Source organism: Heliangelus exortis (assembly GCF_036169615.1).
Source record: "Heliangelus exortis chromosome W unlocalized genomic scaffold, bHelExo1.hap1 SUPER_W_unloc_1, whole genome shotgun sequence".
Classification (NCBI taxonomy): Eukaryota; Metazoa; Chordata; class Aves; order Apodiformes; family Trochilidae; genus Heliangelus; species Heliangelus exortis.
The window spans coordinates 80460-98305 of NW_027285918.1; the positions used below are offsets into that span (position 1 = coordinate 80460).

General features: G+C 47.4%; 1 protein-coding gene and 1 long non-coding RNA gene across 2 annotated transcripts; one reads left to right on the forward strand and one right to left on the reverse strand.

Annotated features, from left to right (window-relative positions):
- Positions 1–872: 872 nt before the first annotated feature.
- LOC139790521 (POTE ankyrin domain family member B-like) lies at positions 873–10940 on the reverse strand. The gene is made up of 13 exons (XM_071732394.1): positions 10408–10940; positions 9861–9975; positions 9441–9614; positions 9224–9330; positions 8592–8729; positions 7099–7352; positions 6242–6275; positions 6093–6162; positions 5199–5265; positions 4641–4717; positions 4149–4299; positions 3319–3403; positions 873–1384 (listed from the first exon to the last, which is right to left on the reverse strand). Exons 1-12 carry the CDS (start codon positions 10626–10628, stop codon positions 3348–3350), a joined length of 1464 nt encoding a protein of 487 aa, XP_071588495.1. The 5' UTR covers positions 10629–10940; the 3' UTR covers positions 873–1384; positions 3319–3347.
- Positions 10941–16620: 5680 nt separating this feature from the next.
- LOC139790537 (uncharacterized) lies at positions 16621–17783 on the forward strand. Its single transcript, XR_011723551.1, has 3 exons — positions 16621–16740; positions 17070–17156; positions 17542–17783. It is a non-coding gene; the product is annotated as an uncharacterized lncRNA (long non-coding RNA).
- Positions 17784–17846: the final 63 nt, after the last annotated feature.

A 17846-nucleotide genomic window follows, 5' to 3' on the forward strand; every position in this document is an offset into this window, starting at 1 on the left:
GCACAGACCAAGAACTGACAGCAGAGGGTGTGTGTTATGGGTCAGTGCTGAAGGCAATCACTGGAAACTTGGTTTGGTGGTTTTTTTCAGGCAGCTGCTTAAAGCTCTACAAAGCATTTTGTAAGCAGAAAGTTTCCATGTTCAAGTAAGAGTAAAGCTAGTAGAAAAAACCCTGTGCTTAGCACAGGAGCTAAACAGCTTTCAAGATGTTGTTTTCAAGAGTGAGGAGCAGTCATCTTTTTACTTACTCTAACATGACACATTACCATGTCCAGCTTCTTCAGAGACAAATTCATCCTGTTCCTGCCTGTACTAGAATTGTACAGAAAACACACCATTAACATTGTGCAATATTAACCTTCTAAAACATTCTTCCAATCCACACAAAACCAGGCAAAAACTCCAAGGGCCAAAGAAGTGAGGCCATAAACCAGCAGAGTGGAGGGAAGGGACCTCTCTCCAGGACTAAAGGGAGAGCAGTGACCAAATTCACAGCTCCTCCAGGAGTACCCCATAAAAACCCAAATGCCTCCTGCACACAGTGGATCTCCCACACTGAGGTATAAAGTGAGATTTGTGGCAGATTTATTTATTATAGTCATACATCCTAGATAAGAAAATTTAATTTAAAGCTTAGCTCGGAACATCCTATGGCATCATCTTTGGGTTTCTGGGCACTCCTGGAAAACAACCCTCAAAACCCAAACTTGTCACCCCTGGCACACCTAGATGTTGTGTTGGGATGAGGAGGAGTTACACCATGAGTAATCCCTGCAAATGAGTTGTAAGTTTAGGTTAAAAAGCACAACCTTGCATAGAGATGCTTTTCAGCAGTAGCTGAGGATGGGATTTCAAAATGTTTACCTTGTCTGCAGAAGAGGAAATCCTGTTCATCAATGGTTCTGCTCCTCTGGGTGAACTGGGGATGCTTCCTACTGGACTTCTGTTCAGAACCAGACTGGTGCCAGGATCTCCCAGGTGAGTTGAATGGTGAACTGGATTTGCAGCCACTTCCACGTGTGTTCTTTTATCTTCCACGAAGCTTTCTGTTGGCTTTTCCTATTTTTTTTATTCCATCAGTTCTGAAACATTCAGACACACACAAAAAATTATCTCTGGAAGGAACAGTAGAGGGGATTAGGAATGACCAAACCCATTTGACCTGATGGGTTTTGCAGAAGAGGAAATCCTGTTCACCAGTGGTTCTGCTCCAATGGGTGAACTGGGGATGCTTCCTACTGGACTTCTCTTCAGAACCAGACTGGTGCCAGGATGTCCCAGGTGAGGTGAATGGTGAACTGGATTTGCAGCCACTTCCACGTGTGTTCTTTTATCTTCCAGGAAGCTTTCTGTTGGCTTTTCCTATATTTTTTTTCCATCAGTTCTGAAACATTCAGACACACACAAAGAATTATCTCTGGCAGGAACAGTAGAGGGGATTAGGAATGACCAAACCCATTTGACCTGAGGGGTTTTGCAGAAGAAGAAATCCTGTCCATCAATGGTTCTGTTCCAATGGGTGAACTGGGGATGCTCCCTACTGGACTTGGACTTCTTTTCAGAACCAGACTGGTGCCAGGTGAGTTGAATGGTGAACTGGATTTGCTGCCACTTCCACGTGTGTTCTTTTATCTTCCACAAAGCTTTCTGTAGGCTTTTCCTATTTTTTTTTTTTTCCATCAGTTCTGAAATATTCAGACACAAAGAATTATCTCTGGCAGGAACCAGGAACAGTAGAGGGGATTAGGAATGACCAAACCCGACAGTCCCTCCTTTCCTCCAGCCACCCACCCAACTACCATCTCCCAAAGGAACCTTTTTTTTTGGCACTAGGAATACAAAGTTTTTCCCAGGGTAAAAGCATTGACAGCACTCCTGGAGTTCTTCCCCTTCTTCCCTCTTAAAGAAACTGAAAAATGAAGAATAAGGTGGTTATCTGACACAGGCAGGTATTCACCTCACTCAAACACTCTGGGGTTGAGAGGAAGAAAGAAATGGAATTTTAAAGCACTCTTCACATCACTATTCAGACAAAGAGCACACCAGTGTCTAATTACTCAACAGGACTAGTTCCTGTTTTCCAGAAAATAAAAATTAACAAAATGGGTACAGTGAGATCTTTAAATCTTTACTCTGCCTGGGACTGGTGGAATTTGCAGAAAAGAACTTTAACATTCCAATCAGTCTTCTGACCAGTTAATTAGCCCAACACAGCCACACAGAAGAAATTTAAATATGGCTGCACATCACAGAATAGAGAAGAGAAAGCTTAGTGGCTGAGATTGACTTTTTTGAGGAACAGGCAGCTCCCAAAAGACAGAATGCAGAAATGAACAGCAAAACACTGCTCAGAGCCTTCAACACTGCAAAAAGTCTATCCTTTACCTCCCTTTTTTTTACTTTTTCAGCCTCATACTTTAAGACTTGTTCTCTTAAACCAGCACACTTGGCCTTTAATTCCTTGTTCATCTTTTCCAGCGTGGAAACTTGCTTTTCAGCAGAGTTTGTGGAAAATGTCATTAAAGCATCCCTGTGCAGCAGCTGATGGAATAAATGGCCTTCCCTCTGGAGCTGGGCCAATGCCTCCTGTGTGGACAGAATCACAGAACCACAGAATCACTAAGGCTGGAAAAAACCTCTAGGATCCTCCAGTCCAACTGGGAAACCAACACCACTAAACCATGTCCCCAGAGTGGGAATAATGTGCTCCACTCTCCCCTGAGGTGTTACACAGGACCCTTCTGCCCAGCCCTGCCCCAGATGCCCAACACCAGCAGGATGCCTGCCCTATTCCCCTCATGAATGCCATCAGAAAAAATCTTTTTCAAATACTTCCTGGCATGGCCAAAAAAACATTTACAGAAGCAGGGATAACACCAAAAGTCACCAAATTTCAAAGTTTTTTGCATGAGCTTTCTCTTACAAAGGGGAAGACCAGGCATGTCTAATCACACACATCTGCCTGTTACAGACAAATCTCCCTCTTCCCTTCAATATGCATTTTGCATGGGGAAAAAGCATTTGACTGCTTTGTTTGTCTGCACAGCACAGCAGGAACAACACTGCTCAAAACTGAAGCAAACCAGCTGGAAACAAAGCAGCACTACAGCAAATATCCTGCATCTGGCAAGGATTTTTCCTCATCCTAAGAGGACTGTACCCAACTTCAAACAGTAACACAACTTTCCTCTGCAGGACTCTGCCATCACCATTAGTCACTTTCTGGTTACTTTTCTTTACCTTACTGTATAATCCAATTTACTCTATAATGCCACTTACCAGTCCAGACTCTAATGCAAAATATTTGGCTTCACATACCTGCACCCCAGAGCTGGCAGTGGCTTCCTTTAGGCCTCTGTTTTTGCTGCTGATGACGTATGGAAAGCAGATCCTGAGTGCTCACCTACAGGAAAAACAAGAGACTTTTACAACCAGCATGACTTAATGATACTTATTTACTCCTAGAGTGCATCTTGATTAATGGTGAGAACAATCTTAACACAAAACATCACATCCCCTCAAATTTATGACCAGCTAGAGAGAAAATGATCAGAATACACATTTCATGTGCATCTCTGTTAAATCCTTTCTTTGGTGGCATTTTACTTTCTTTTTATGTAAAAAGAAAGTTTATGAATATTAGCATGGCCACACATAATTCACTCCAGTGTCTTCAAGGTGCAGGATCTCTCTCTCAGATAAACTGTGTGCCATGCAGTAACGAGCAAGATGCTTCCAGCAATGCAAAGGGGGCCTCCTCCTCCTCCTCCTCCTCCTGCTCTGAGGCCTGAGGCTCCTCCACTGTTTCAGTAAAGATAGGTGTACAATATTTCTTCTGTCACTTGGTCAGTGTTCATTCAGGTCACACACAGCAACGTGCATGCAACTTGCTGCCACAAAACACTTGGTTCAGAGGGAGAACACAGCAAAAAAAGCAAGAAGGGCACTTCCTTGATACACACCACTGTTTGCAACACAAAGCCACAATTTCAGTTCTCAAAGAACGAATGAAAAAGAACAGGAATCCCACCAGGATTCACAAGTGAGGGAAAAAAATCAGTATCAGAAGTCCACACAATATTTGGTCATTTACTGTGCATTCATAGAGGAAGAATCTCAATCAGTATTAAACAAATCATTCCTCTCACCAGTCTTGTTCTCTGCAGTCCCTGTCAAAATACCAGGACTTTCATTAAAAATGTACTTGGGGACACATGCAGCAATTGCAGCCCACAATTCTTTCTTGAGTTCTTCCTGCTCCTGATTCTCCTCCATTTCTTCCTCCTCAGGTGACTCTTCCTAAAAGAGATCAAACCAAACAGCTGGAAAGAGCTGAAACAAGGACCTGCTTTGCCACCCACTGCCAGCTTGAAAAAGACTTTTCCTGCCTAAGACAGAAGGGAAACTTGGCTGAGCTTGCTTTTACAAGGCCTTCAGCTCTTCCATGGAAATCTGCAGCAGCAGAAAGAAATGCCTCCTGTCCTCAGTCTCAGCCCTGCTTCTGCACAGCCCCCAAGAAGCACTCCCTCACGCCAGCCCAGCTTCATTTCAGTTACAGCAAGCTCTCAGCTGCTCCTGGATCTCCCTCCTACCCTCCCCAGCCCCACCATGGCAACCTCCCTGTCCTTCACACAAAGTACCTGAGAACCACACAGAGATGTCCAGTGACCTTCCTCAGCTTTCTCCTTCTGCAGAGCTTCCAGCTCTGCCTGGAGACCTACACACCAGGGAAGAAGGGAGAGATGCAGTGGTTTTAGTTCACTCTGCTACGCCCCTGCTCTTTTTTTGAGGTTTTCTTTATTCACCAGGGACCTCCATTTCTAGAACAATCACATTGTCTTCAACCATATATGAATAGTAAATTAGAATGGATGTGAATAAAAGGAGTTATTTATTTATCTTGCAATTGGCACCTTGCCAGACTTACTCACAGGAGAGGAGTCACTGGGAATGTCTGGAAAATGAGCCAGCTAAGGGAGGAGCAGGAGGGAGGAAGGACTGGCCAGGGACAGAGGCTTAGGAGGTGATTAATATCTTTATTTGAACTATATGGCTTTTTTATTTTTCAAATGAAAAAGTACTTTGTTTTCAAAATTTACTTCTCTCACTTTCTAGAGTAAGAAAATAAATAAGAAAAAAAGCCAAACTACTTGGAAATTCTACTTGCAGAGCAGGACATCATGCAACCTTTTCCTTACCAGCTTTCCCGTACTCCAGGAAAATGTTCCATAACTCCAACAAGTTTGGCTTCTGCTCCTTCTTGACCTAAAGATTTATTTTAGAAAAAATGTTTCATTTCTAAACGCCCTAGTAGTCACAACAATAAACATTGTTTTCACATCAAATATTGAACAGGAAATATAATCAGGTTGTCTTTTTCATAGTGCTTAGGTGCTGCATTTATCTTACACTTGTAACTACACAAACACTCCTCACACACCCAACTCAGTGAGTATTCCACCCCAAAAGACTCTGCAGGCACCCTTCTGCAAAGTGCTTCCAAAACTATCTTTACATGCAGAACAGTTTCACTCATCTGATTTTTATCTTTCTATTCCTTGGTAAAATTCAGCTCTCACAGTTTCAGAATGCTTACTTGCAAAGGTGCAGAATGCAAGGCACTGTTAGCAGCACCAGACCTGATGCATAAATCAGCCTCTGCAAGTACACTTACCACAGTATCCCTAAATTTCAGTCTCACAGCAGAAAAATGCATCATTTCTATTTAAATCAATGCAAGAAAATGAGATCATGTCAAAACTAAAGATGCTGGCTGGCATCTCCAGCATTAGTGAGTGGGTTGAACTACCACACTCAAGTTCCCCATCACTACAGAATCCCAGCATCAGCAACAGATGCTGATCCAAATGAACAAGAAATAAAATAATGGGAGTGTGTACCTATGACTTTGGCCCCAAACCACAAATCTACTGCTTGCTCTGCCACAGCTACAGGTCTTTTTGCAAAAACTGACAGAAACAATGACAGAGAAAACAATGCTGCCTGGAACTGCAGTTTCTTTCAAGCCCACAGAAAACTTGCCTTCAAGAGATTTATTTTTCAAGGACACTTTTCCTGTAACTGCACCATACCTTAGGGCTAAAACAGATGGATTCTTCAGAATCACTCCAGGTATCATCATTCCCCTCCTCCTCAGAACTCCTTCAAAAACAAAGCAAAATGAGTGCTATGTCTCTTAAATCACCCCTCAAGCAAGTGGGAGGGGTTTGTAAAGTCTCACCTTATTGAGCCTCCTTCACAAAGGTCATCTGTGGCTGTTCAAAGATTCAATGACATGCTGACATTAGATTTGGCAAGCACACAATTAAACAGCACACACAAACATTTAACATGGACAACTCCACAGCTCATACAGAATGAAACTGGCCACAACTGGACCCAAATGGGTGTGGTGACTGCTGCAAGAGTCACACCTGAGGGTCGGCGTACGGATGGATGCACCTCTGTGCCTCCTGGAACACTCTGTGTGGCACCTGTGGGTGCAGCTCCCTCTGTTGTTATATTATTTAGAATACAAATCACTATCCACCTTCTCTACCCCTCCTGCTCAGTAACACCTGATATTTCAAGCCAACAAATGCTGGGGTTCTCTTATGACAGGTACCCAACACCCAATTCCCTGCTGACAGGGCTGTAACATTTGCCTCAGAGCAGCAGGGAGTGCTGCTTCTCTTGATTTGACCACAAGCACATGCAATGGATGTGGCACAAGGACTCCTCCCCAAAACATACACTTCAGAGGACCTCAGAAGGTCTCTCAGCATCACCCCAGCTTACCCTCTAACCCTCTGTTGCTGCAGCACAGCAAAGGGACTCTCATGATGTGCTTTGCAGTGCCAGCCAGACTGCACTCTTAATGCCAAGAAATGCTCCCTGAACACTCTCTGTGTCCATTTGCCACACAGTGCAGATATAACACACTTAAAAAAACTAAAAGAAGAACAGGTCCCAATCTAGAGTTATCTTCATTTATATTCAAAAATTCATTCTGTAGGACACAACCCTGTCAGTAGACATGGAGCACACAAATCACAACTGCCCTTACAGCCTGAGCTCCTCCATACTTAAGGATCCTACCTCCTCTGTCCACAGCAGGTGCACCCCACAGAAATGGAGCAGCTCCTGCGTCCTCAGCAGTGATGACTATGCTGGTATCTTCTGTATCACATGCAGGAGCTTCTCCTCTGTTCTCCTGGTCTGTTTTTGCTTCCATCTCTCCAGCAGCTCCTGCCCGCTCAGGAATTCGAAGTATCTTGAGTATGTTGTCACCTTGAGCATCCCCTGCAGGAGCTTCTGATGTGTTCTCCATTTTTGCCAGATATTGACTCAGACTGCACAGAGAAAGAAATAGAGCTGGTAAAAAGAACCACATCCTGGCATACACCATCCAGCACAACAGTTAACACCAACTTATTATCCACCCTACACATATTCCTACAAATTCTCAGCATTCTCATCACAATTTGTTAAGGGTAATTCACACAGAACTCACTGCAGGGCTCTTCCCCTAGAGATGCACATTGACACCTCCCAAGTTCCAAGCTCCTGCTTGGAACATTTTTTCAGTCTGCCTTTTAGGCACACATAACCACCTGAGAGAAGGAACCCCCACAGCTACAAAGCTGTGCATCAGAGCACTGAAGGGCTCTCAGTCAGATCTCCTCTGAAACAAAAGGCTGGTGGTTCCTGGGCACTGCAGTGCAAGTCAGCAAGGACAATGGTGCTGGGCTGGGCAGAGGCTTTACACGCCTGTCAGCTTGCCAAGTTCCTCCTCTGGCTACAGACACTTTGGAGAGTTCCTGCTGGGCAGACCTCAGCTCAGCAACAACACTTGAAAGATTCTCTAACACACAATCCTGGAGAGAAATTTCCCTCACCTTCCAAATTAACACTACACACAGTGTCTCAGTCCTAACCAAACACCAGGTGACAGAATTGCTCTGGTACCCCCCTCCACCCTCCCAAGGGAAGCTAAAAGGGGAACAGGGAAGAGAGACTTGAAGGTGTGAAAATAAGACCCAAACAGCTTTGCTCAAAGAGGAAGAGACAGGAACACGTGGGATGAGGAACAAATATCTGCAAGTCTATACCAAAGCCCATCTCCATGGTCACAGCTATAAGTGTCCCAGGGCCCCTTGCAGCAGGGCCGACTCAGGAGAGGGGTCCCCAGCTGCCCCCAGCACCTGATGGATTCGGATCTTGCCGAGCACGGGCGAGCTGATGACAAAACAGGAGCCTCTGCCCAAGAGCTCCCAGTGCAGCCCAGCAGCAGGGAAGAAGGGAGCAGGCAGGGACCAGGCTGCCCATCCTCTGGCCTTTCAGAGAGGCTGGCAGGAGATGGGAGGGAATCCTGAGCCCTGCCTCTTCCACCCCTCACGGCTCCCTCAGGCTGCTACACACCCTCTCTCTTGGGCACAGCAACCACACCCAGCAGAAGACATCACTGAGCACACCTTCAACACAGCTCTAAACACACCATTAAACCTTGGTGCTGCCACCAACAACATTCCAAAGCCACACTTTGGAATGAGAACTGACCACTTCTTCTAATCAGAAAGTTCAAAGGTTACCTCCAATACCCATGAAGATCAGCATAATCCTCAGCTGTGTTCCCATCAGTGTCTTCATGGGAAATATTGGCACCGTAAGAAAGGAGAACTTGGACCAAATTCAGCTGCCCAACAGAAGCAGCAATCATGAGTGGGGTTCTGAAAGATGCAAAACATCCTATCAAATGGATCCTTTGACACAGACACAGAAACATTCCTTTCATTCCTGCTTGCTCTCAGAAAAAGTCTTTTCCCCATTACATTCCAATGAACAAAAGAAAAAGCAGGGTCCAGTAGAAGCAACAGTAACATGGGAGAGGGAGTCAAAACAGCTGCGTGGGCAGACAGAGCTGCCACATGCACAACACTTCAGTGCACACGAGGCTGCTGTGCACGAGGTGGTTTCTCAAACTGAGGCACTGCTGCCAGGCTCATGACACATCTCCTGCCAGACAATGCCTCCTGGACATCCCCAGTGCAGAAAGCAGCCCCTGAGGTACCACAGCAGCCAAGCACACACTGCTTTCACACAGAACTCTCACAGAAACAGCTCCTTCCCAGTGCCCCCTGCTTTTGCTCAGAGCACATTCCCATGCTTCTCAGCAATCCAACAGAAAGAAGACCAACGGGACACATCTGGATAAACCCCTCACCTTTGATGCTGGTCTCGAGCATGCACATCAACTCCTGCTTTCAGGAGAATTTCTACTATCTCTTCCTGACCTTCAGAGACAGCAAGAGCTAGTGGGGTAAAGCCCTCCTGAAAAGTCAGAGAAAACATCATGCTAATAACCAAAGTCAAAAAAATCTGTAAAAGAAATACTGAAGTCACTTTCTGAAAGGACTTGCTGAAGAAACAGAAACATTTACCTTATTCTTGGCACGATGATCGACAAAATGCCTGAGTAACAGCCTCACGAGGTTTTTATCATGAGCCTGGATGGCCAGATGGAGGGCAGTGTGGCCATCGGTGTCGGTGAGATTTGGGTCGGCACCGTGCTCTAGCAGGAAAGCCACACAGTCTTCTTGATGAAACTGTACTGCCTGGGAACAACACACAAAAAAAGGGAAGACTTGCAAAATTCACATTTCACTCCATCACAGCTCACCCAGCTTCTGAGCACAGGGAAAGAAGAGCACCTGCAAAGATGATCTGACAGGTGCCTGTCCCACTCCAAATCCAACAGGCGTGTTTCCGCACAGCTCTGCGCACAGAGTCCTGCCAGACACCTCTCCTTTCATGCACACTCAATAAGCCCCTCTGCCAAGACCAGAACTTCTCTCACTCACCCTCATCAGGGGTGTTCTCCCAAAATTGTCAGCAGCATCCAACCGGCAGCGGTGCCTTACTAGAAATCTGACGACCTCTGTGTGGCCGTTTGCAGACGCCAGGTGGAGAGGTGTCCTGAGAATTAAACATGGGAGCTTAACACTGACAGACAAGGAAAGAACCAAAGCTGTGGCACCACCCAGCCCGGGGGACCCTGCCCAGACCCTGCTGCTCCTGCTCCTGCTGCTGCTGCTGCTGCTGCTGCTGCTGCTGCTGCAACCCCGCACACATCACCCACAGGGCAGGAGAGACCTGGGGAGGCCTCAGCAGCTGCAAGAGAACCCTGCAGGGAGAGCAGGGCCAAGCAGCAGCCCAGCACCTCCAGGAGCACTGGCGCCCACCCAGCAGCTCCCAGCACTGGAAAGCTCTCGAGTTCCCCCTCCCAGCTGACAGGGCACATCTTGCTTTGCAAGCAATCAGCTCCAAGGGGATCCCACACAAACCCTGCAGGGGGGATGCTCCCGCACGCCACCCGAGGTGTCCCAGCAGCGGCCCACAGCCCCTCACCGATTCTCCCTGTCGCGGCGGTCGATGCCCCAAATCTCCATCCACCGGCGCCAGCGCCTCAGCCAGGCCAGGTGGCCGCGGGCAGCCGCGCGGTGCAGCCTGCCCAGACCTTGCTGCTGAGGCTCAGGGGCGCCGGTGCCGGCAGCGGCAGCACCGCAGGGCTGCCCAGGAGCGCTGACAGAGCGGGACACCCGACGCTTCCTGCTGAATTTCTGCCCCATCTCAGCAGCTCTGGGGGCTGTGGCACGGGCACAGCCCCACGGGAGCAGCGGGAGGCAGCCGGCAGAGCCGGAGGGGTGGGGGTTAATGACAGGGGAAGGGCAAAGGCAGGGACAGGGCAGGGAAGAGACAGACGGGGACGAGGTGGATGACAGGGGAAAGGCAGGGACGAGGCAGGAGAAAAGAGCAAACCAACGGCAAGGACCAGGAGCAGCCAGAGAGACACAGCCCAGCACAGCTCAGCACAGGAGCCACAACGGCAGAGTCGCCCCTAACGGCAGTTGCCAGGGGCAACCGTGGGCGGGGCCGAACCACCTGCGGGGAGGGGGGGGGGAGAGAAGGGACTGAACCAATTCACGGGGGAGGGGAGGGGACTGAAGGAAAGGAAAAGGCTCCTTTAATCCTTAAACCTTGCATTGGTTTAAGCCTCAGCATTCATTCAGTGCCACTACAGGTGACAATGGTCCCTTAAGTACCTGAGAGAAGCTGAGAAGCTCTCCCCCACCTCTATGAGCCATACAAAGAACTGGTAAGTTCTGCTCCTGGAGAGGCTTTTTCATAACCAATTCAAAGGAGTTGATAGAGAGGGTAAAATAACCCTTCCTGTGTAACCAACTTCTTGTCTCTCACTTGTCATCTTGTCCTGGTTTGGGCCAGGATAAAGGTGATTTTCTGTTTTGTACTTTTGCTTTCAGCTAAGTCTCTTGTCAGTAGTTGCACTTGCTGAAATTAACAGCAAGTTAATTAAATGAATGGCAAACTAGCTTCCTCTGACTGCACAGAGCTCACTGCAAAAGTTCCACTGCCATTGCACAAGTACAGGGGGTTTCCCTAGACAAGTCTAACCCATAACTAGAGGGAAATGGATATCTAGAATTCTCCTGGCACAGTTAACACAAATGTTAACTGTCACCATGCCACATGTGTCACACCCAGCTACACAGAAAATCATCTCAAAGTTCCCTGCTGCAAACACATCCTCTGCAGGCCCCAGCACCAGCCTGACCTTCCACAGGCAGCCCAGCTTTTGAACAGCCAGCCTGAAATGAGCCACTAATGGCTGTAATTAGCCACCAACCACACCCCACACACAGCACTGACTCTTCCAATCATTTGTTTTGGCCTTATTCAAGGTAGCCTTGTGTAAGGAGATGTAAACTCTTCCCTTTCAGCTTTTGACAGATAGACTTTTCTCACAAACAGTTTATGTAAAAGCCACCATCTTACCTGGGGTAAGCACTTGCTGGACTGGAGCATCAGGAGAAACCTCTGCTGACAGGCTGGGCAGGTGTGTTCCTCAGACTCCAGTAATGCTCTTCTAATACCTGTGTGGAATTAGAATCATCAAAGTGGTTTTTAAAGAAAGGAGGGAAATTTTGGAGTTCTAATCACTCCTAAAAATACACATATGGTTAAAGGGTGAGTAGGATCTTGGGTGGAGAGCATGAGGATAAAAATGTTCAATAGTGTAAAAATTTCTAGTATGTACCAAATAACCACACGGTTTTGGTATTTCACTGTTGTAACATCTGAAGGTGGGGTTAGGCTGTGCCTTCACCTTTTATCTAGTCTTCTTCCCACTGTCCACTAGAGTTGAAGTCACCAACCTCAAGGTTAGGGAATAAAACAGTGATCAGGAAAACGTTCTGAGTTCTGAAGGATTAAATATTTAACTATTTAAATATTCAAATAGTGGTGTTTTGTTTTGTTTTTTTTTCTAGTCAGCAGTAAATCACCAGAGCGGTCTTATATAAGAGAAAGGGCTGTGGACAAGATAGTTTGACATCTAAGACTGTCAGCACCTGCACAATTACACACTCTGCTCATACTCCTCCCTCTGTGTGTAAAGGGCATTTAACCAGACACAGAAAAAGGGAAAAGAGCTTTCTGCTTCTTTTCCCCTTTCTGTAAGAAGCATCCTTCAGGATAAAGAGAACTGGAAACAAAGCAACTTTTTTATCTTGTGTTTCTGCTCTCAGAAGATGAGATGTGATTGTTTTGAATTAACAAACATGCAAGGAACACTTACATTCCTCACAATAACTGTTCCCAGAGCAGGGAATAAAAGCTGCATCAGTCAGGAGGGCTTTGCAAATAGCACACAAGAACTCATCAGGTATGGGATCATCAGAGAAAGAGGAGGATGAAGAGGATGGCTCTTTGGAGAGCAGACTGGAGGACATAAAGAAGCAATAGTGGATGGGCTGGGACATCTGAAAAGCTATTAGACAAACTTTTCTGTCAGAAATCATAGAATCATAGAATTGGCTTGGCTGGAAGTGACCTCAGAGATCATCATGTCCAACCCTTGATGATAGGAATGAGGGAGGTTTTTTTTTGCAGCAAAAAAAGCAAAACAATTACCAAATGGGCCACTGAGACATTTCACTTCACTGCTTGATATGAGCTGGAAATACATCAAGAGTAAATTCACTGAAGTGCTTTTTTTTGGTGGTGGTGGTTTTCACAGCTAAATCAGACACAGAAATGCACTCAACAGGCAGCTGAAAGAAACTCGACCCCCAAGTTACCTACAAATAGGACTGCGTGGGGGTACCAGATTTAGAATAAACAAGGTTTAATATTAAACTAGGTTTTATATTAAACAATATCTTTCTCCCAGTAACAAAAGAGAGAATTTTGGTCCCTTGTAACAGGCACTGGGGCCACAAAGTGAGCACCTTATCCTACTGCAGATTTTCCTCTCAGAATTACAGGATGTTGGGACACCTGAAACACCCCAGGCGTGTGTGGCAAAGCTACTGGCTGCCTTTTCCTTGTGAAAATAGGGACAGAAGAGGGAAAAAATATTCCAGCACACTCCACCTCCAACCACCAGCCAACCACCACAGGTATTCTTACCTCTAAAACTCCTGCTCCACAATGACAGGCAGCAACCCCGCTTCTTCCCGTGACACTCCACTCCTCCTCAGAGCCAGGGACTGCAGGAAGGCTCAGCCAGGGCTGATCTCCTCCCCCCTGGGAACAGCTCCCTGAGCTGACACACAACCCCATCTCCATGCTGGCAGGAATGGGTGCCTGAGGGCTTTCCCTTGCTGTGGCCTCTGCAATGAGGCAATGAGCACTTCCCAGAGGAGACTGAGGCAAACAAGTCCTGGAGAACCTCAGCATTCTCAATATCCTGTGGAGCTAGGTCTGACATTTCCTTTAGGAGAGGGCCTCCATTTTCCTTGCTTCTCCTTTTATTCCCACCTAGGTACCTCTCAAAGCTTTTCTTATTGCTCTTTCCATCCCTGGCAGGATTCAATTCTACCTGGGATGGATGTGGCTCTCCTGCCCTGCTCCCCAGCTGCTCCAACCACCTCTCTACTCCTCCCAGGGTACCTGCCCTTGCTTCCCTCCCCCCCTCTGCATGCTTCCTCCTTCAGTTTGAGGGCTTTTAGGAGCTGCTGGCTCATCCCCGCCACCCTCCTGGAGTTTTTCCCCAGCTGCGGGATGGGGAGTGTGGGGAAACTGCAGCTGCCAGCATGGGCCGGGAACCAAGATGGCCGCCGGGCAGCCCCCTGCATGGCCCGGGACTACAGCTCCCAGCATGGCCCGGGACTACAGCTCCCAGCATGGCCCGGGACTACAGCTCCCAGCATGCCCCGGGGCGCTCCTCCTCTCCTGCTGCCTGAGCCCGCCCGACCCCGGGGCTGCCCCGGCCCCGGCCCAGCTGGGAGGGGGAGCAGGAGGAAGGGGATCTGGGCAGGGAGAGAAGGCAGGAAAAAGAGTGGTGAGGAGCGGGAAAGAGGTGGAGGGGAAGGGGGCAAAGAGGGAGGGAGGGAGGGAGAGGAGAAGGGCGGGAAGGAGGAGAGAGGGGGGATGGAGAGAGAGCGGGCCAGGGGCCTGAGAGAGACAGAAAAGGCCCCAGGAGAGGGGAGTGACAGAGGGGTGGGAGAGGGAGCAGGAGAGAGGGGAAAGGGCGAGGGGAGAGGAAGGGAGAGGGGAGGGAGAGGCAGGAAAGGGGAGAGGCTGCAGGAGAGAGAGGGACAATAAGGCCAGGAGAGGAGAGGGAGAGAAAGATGTGGAGAGAGAGAGAGAGAGAGAGAGAGAAAGAGCAATGGCTCTGAGAGCAGGCAGGGAGGAATGTGTTCTGAATGGTCTTTTCTTGTGCAGGATGAAAGGTTGTTTTCATTTTTAGGGTTTGATTAGGGACCCTTGGTTTGTGTACCTGGTATTTTCGGGTTGGTTTTTTTTGTTGTTGTGCTGGATTGTGTTGTGTTTTCTGTCTTGAAACCATCATTTCTGGTCTGACACCTCTACAGCAGGTAGGGCAGTGTGACTGATGGTGTGGTCTTGCATATTTCTAGGGAGTCAGTGGAAATGTGTGGCTGGAGCCTTCTGCATCACTTACCCTTTGATTTCTTGAGTGTAAATCTTGCAGTGTTTTTGCTGAGGTGCAAAAATGAAATGGGAGAGCAGATCTTCCTCACTCACACACACACACACACACACACACACACACACACACTCACACACACACACAGCTTCCCCCATCTGAAGATGAACAGCCCAAATCTCTGGGGCTGTGTTCTTTTATTAAACGTGTGTCAGACCTCCAGCCCCAGGGGACTTGTGTGCAGAGAATGGCTGCATGGGCCTGGGGCTTGACCATCATCACCTGGAAGGGAAAAAGGAAAAAAACCCAGGGGGGACTTGTTCCCAAGTCTGTTTCTTTCTATATTCTCTTGCAGCAAGGGACACTCAGACACCCTGAGCCATCCCCTCCCTTCACTGGCCCTGTGACCACCAAGCCCACTGCATCTCCCCCAGGCTGTCCTGTCATGGCTGGCTGCTGACAGGAGGGGACACGGGGAGGTGGCAGCCTGGGGGTGACACGGGGGACATGGGATGGTGAGGGTCTGGGAGAGTGAAAGGACATTGGGCAGTGATGGGCCCAGGGCTGCTGGGGGAGCCATGGCAGAGCCAGGGGGCTGCTGGGGGTTGGCACTGGGTAGTGAAGGGCTGGGGGTGATGGGACACTGGGCAGTGACAGGCTGGGGGACAGCAGGGACAGCAGCATCTTGGGATGGTGACAGGCTGGGGGACAGCAGGGACAGCAGCATCTTGGGCAGTGACAGGCTGGGGGACAGCAGGGACAGCAGCACCTTGGGATGGTGTCAGGCTGGGGGACAGCAGGGACAGCAGCATCTTGGGCAGTGACAGGCTGGGGGACAGCAGGGACAGCAGCATCTTGGGATGGTGACAGGCTGGGGGACAGCAGGAACAGCAGCACCTTGGGATGGTGTCAGGCTGGGGGACAGTAGGAACAGCAGCATCTTGGAGAAAAAAAGGTGGGGTTAGTGACTGAATTTTGTCTTCAACATGTTTTACTCTGTGCATCAGGGAACTGGTTTATACTCTGCTTTCACTACTTAAGGTTTGGTACAAGTGCTTTATTTGGAGTTCTGATCACCTTTTTTTGTTCTTCTAGAAGCCAATCAGAGCCAGTGAGTGGAACATCTGGAAGGCAGAGGGAGCCAGTGAGTGGAACATCAAAAGCTGTATGTAAAATCACAATCTCACACTTTCTATTGCAGCCTGCATTTACATCCAAACAATGTACCCTTGTATTAATTTCCCAAACACTAACTTAAAGTATTTTCCAATAAAACACAGTCTTTGTTGTAAAAACAATGTATTTGACTCAGCATAACAAAACTGTGTAATGCCATCATTTGCACAGGGTTGGTTTTTTTCCTGATTTTTGAAAATGTTACCAAAACCCACTGAGAATCTGTTGTTGTTAAACTTGGTACTGCTTCTTACTTTTGACTCAAACAAATACTGAAGCCAACATATCCCAGACATTTTGAGGACATCTCTGTGCAGCTAAACAATTCCTTTTTGTGTCTGTAAATACCTGGGCATTTCTTCTTAAACCTGTATAACTGAGGTGAAATTGTTTGGGCCCCTCTGAGTACATAAATGTCTTCAATAGCTTGCTGTCAGGTTTGGACTGCTTCCATTTCCCAAAGGTTCAGCCTTTCTTCAGGATACCACCACTTGGAACTGACACTGGGAAACAGGGCAGCATTTTTCTACAGCTTTGCAAACACTGTCCTGCTGCTGCTAAAATACAAATAAGGAACACAAGGAAATACCTGACTGGTAATGCTCTAGATGTTGATTTGCCTCCTGGGGTGGAATGTGATGTGTAACTGCATTTCAAAAGAGTCCTTCCAGTATAAAAATCACTAAGTTGTGGGATGGTTTGTTTTTTTTTCATCCTGATTTTAGGTATAACTGCATTTTCCTCACTAGAATGGGGTGAGGCATTACACTAACCCAGAGCTGTGGGGTCTGAGCACTTGAGAAGCTGTTAGGAGATCTGAATGTAGAAATTCATCAAGTGTGTCTCTGTGTCCTGTGCAGAATACAGCCTGTGCTGGTCATGGAGTGGTGTGTCATATTTCAACATGAAAACTTGTTGCCTGTAGGTCTGAAACCACTCAGTCTGAATCTGTCATCAGCAATGCTGTCACTGATCAGTTTGAATTCCTTTCTGCACATGAATGTCTCTCTCTGTGAGTGTGAGGTAGTGTAGCTGGCCCAGGGACCCTGGTAGTTCCCACAGTGCATTTATCCAAACCACATTCATGGCATTTGCTCTAATTCAGATGGGGTTTTATTTCTTGAAAACAGGTATGTTAAACCCTTTCATTATTTTTGGGGGAACAGATCAGTGACTCCTCTGCACTTGTTTCTCTGTCCCAGCCTATTGAGGTATATGGAAATTCTTGTCAAATACTTAAAAACAAAACCCAAGAGTCTTTGCTTTGTTCTTTTAAATCTTCTGCTGTGATCTGTAGCTGGATACCCATTGAGATGTGAACCAAACTTTGATTTTTAAGAATATGAAGCCATTGGTTGAAGTTTACAAAATGTTTCCATTTGGATCCTGTCCTACAGAGGGTTGTTCCCAGGCTGGGAAGACAGGAGGGGAGTAGCTGATCAGCCTCAGTGTAACCCTGCAGTATTGCTCAGCTTCAGGACACAAGGAAGCCCTTCAGAAGCTGTTCCCCATCTCTGAGGCATTTTGTTAATTTTGTGTTGGAAACCCAATGTTTGCAGAGTAATTGAGTTGTCAGTAAGTCCTGGACATTTCAGTGGGTCTGCAGCAGTTAAATGAGGAGTGTTTGTGTAACAGGGACAACTGCTGTGTTGTGCTGTGGAACTGCTGGCACGTTTGCTCAGCAAGGTGCAAGTTTGTCTGG

Excerpts from the sequence above, each read along its gene's own strand:
- LOC139790521 (XM_071732394.1), bottom strand. The coding sequence starts at position 10,628 with ATGGGGCAGAAATTCAGCAGGAAGCGTCGGGTGTCCCGCTCTGTCAGC. Across the intron at positions 9,331-9,440 it reads ATCATCGTGCCAAGAATAAG|GAGGGCTTTACCCCACTAGC; the intron begins GTAAATGTTTCT and ends CTGACTTTTCAG. Across the intron at positions 3,404-4,148 it reads GACTGCAGAGAACAAGACTG|GTGAGCACTCAGGATCTGCT; the intron begins GTGAGAGGAATG and ends TTTTTCCTGTAG.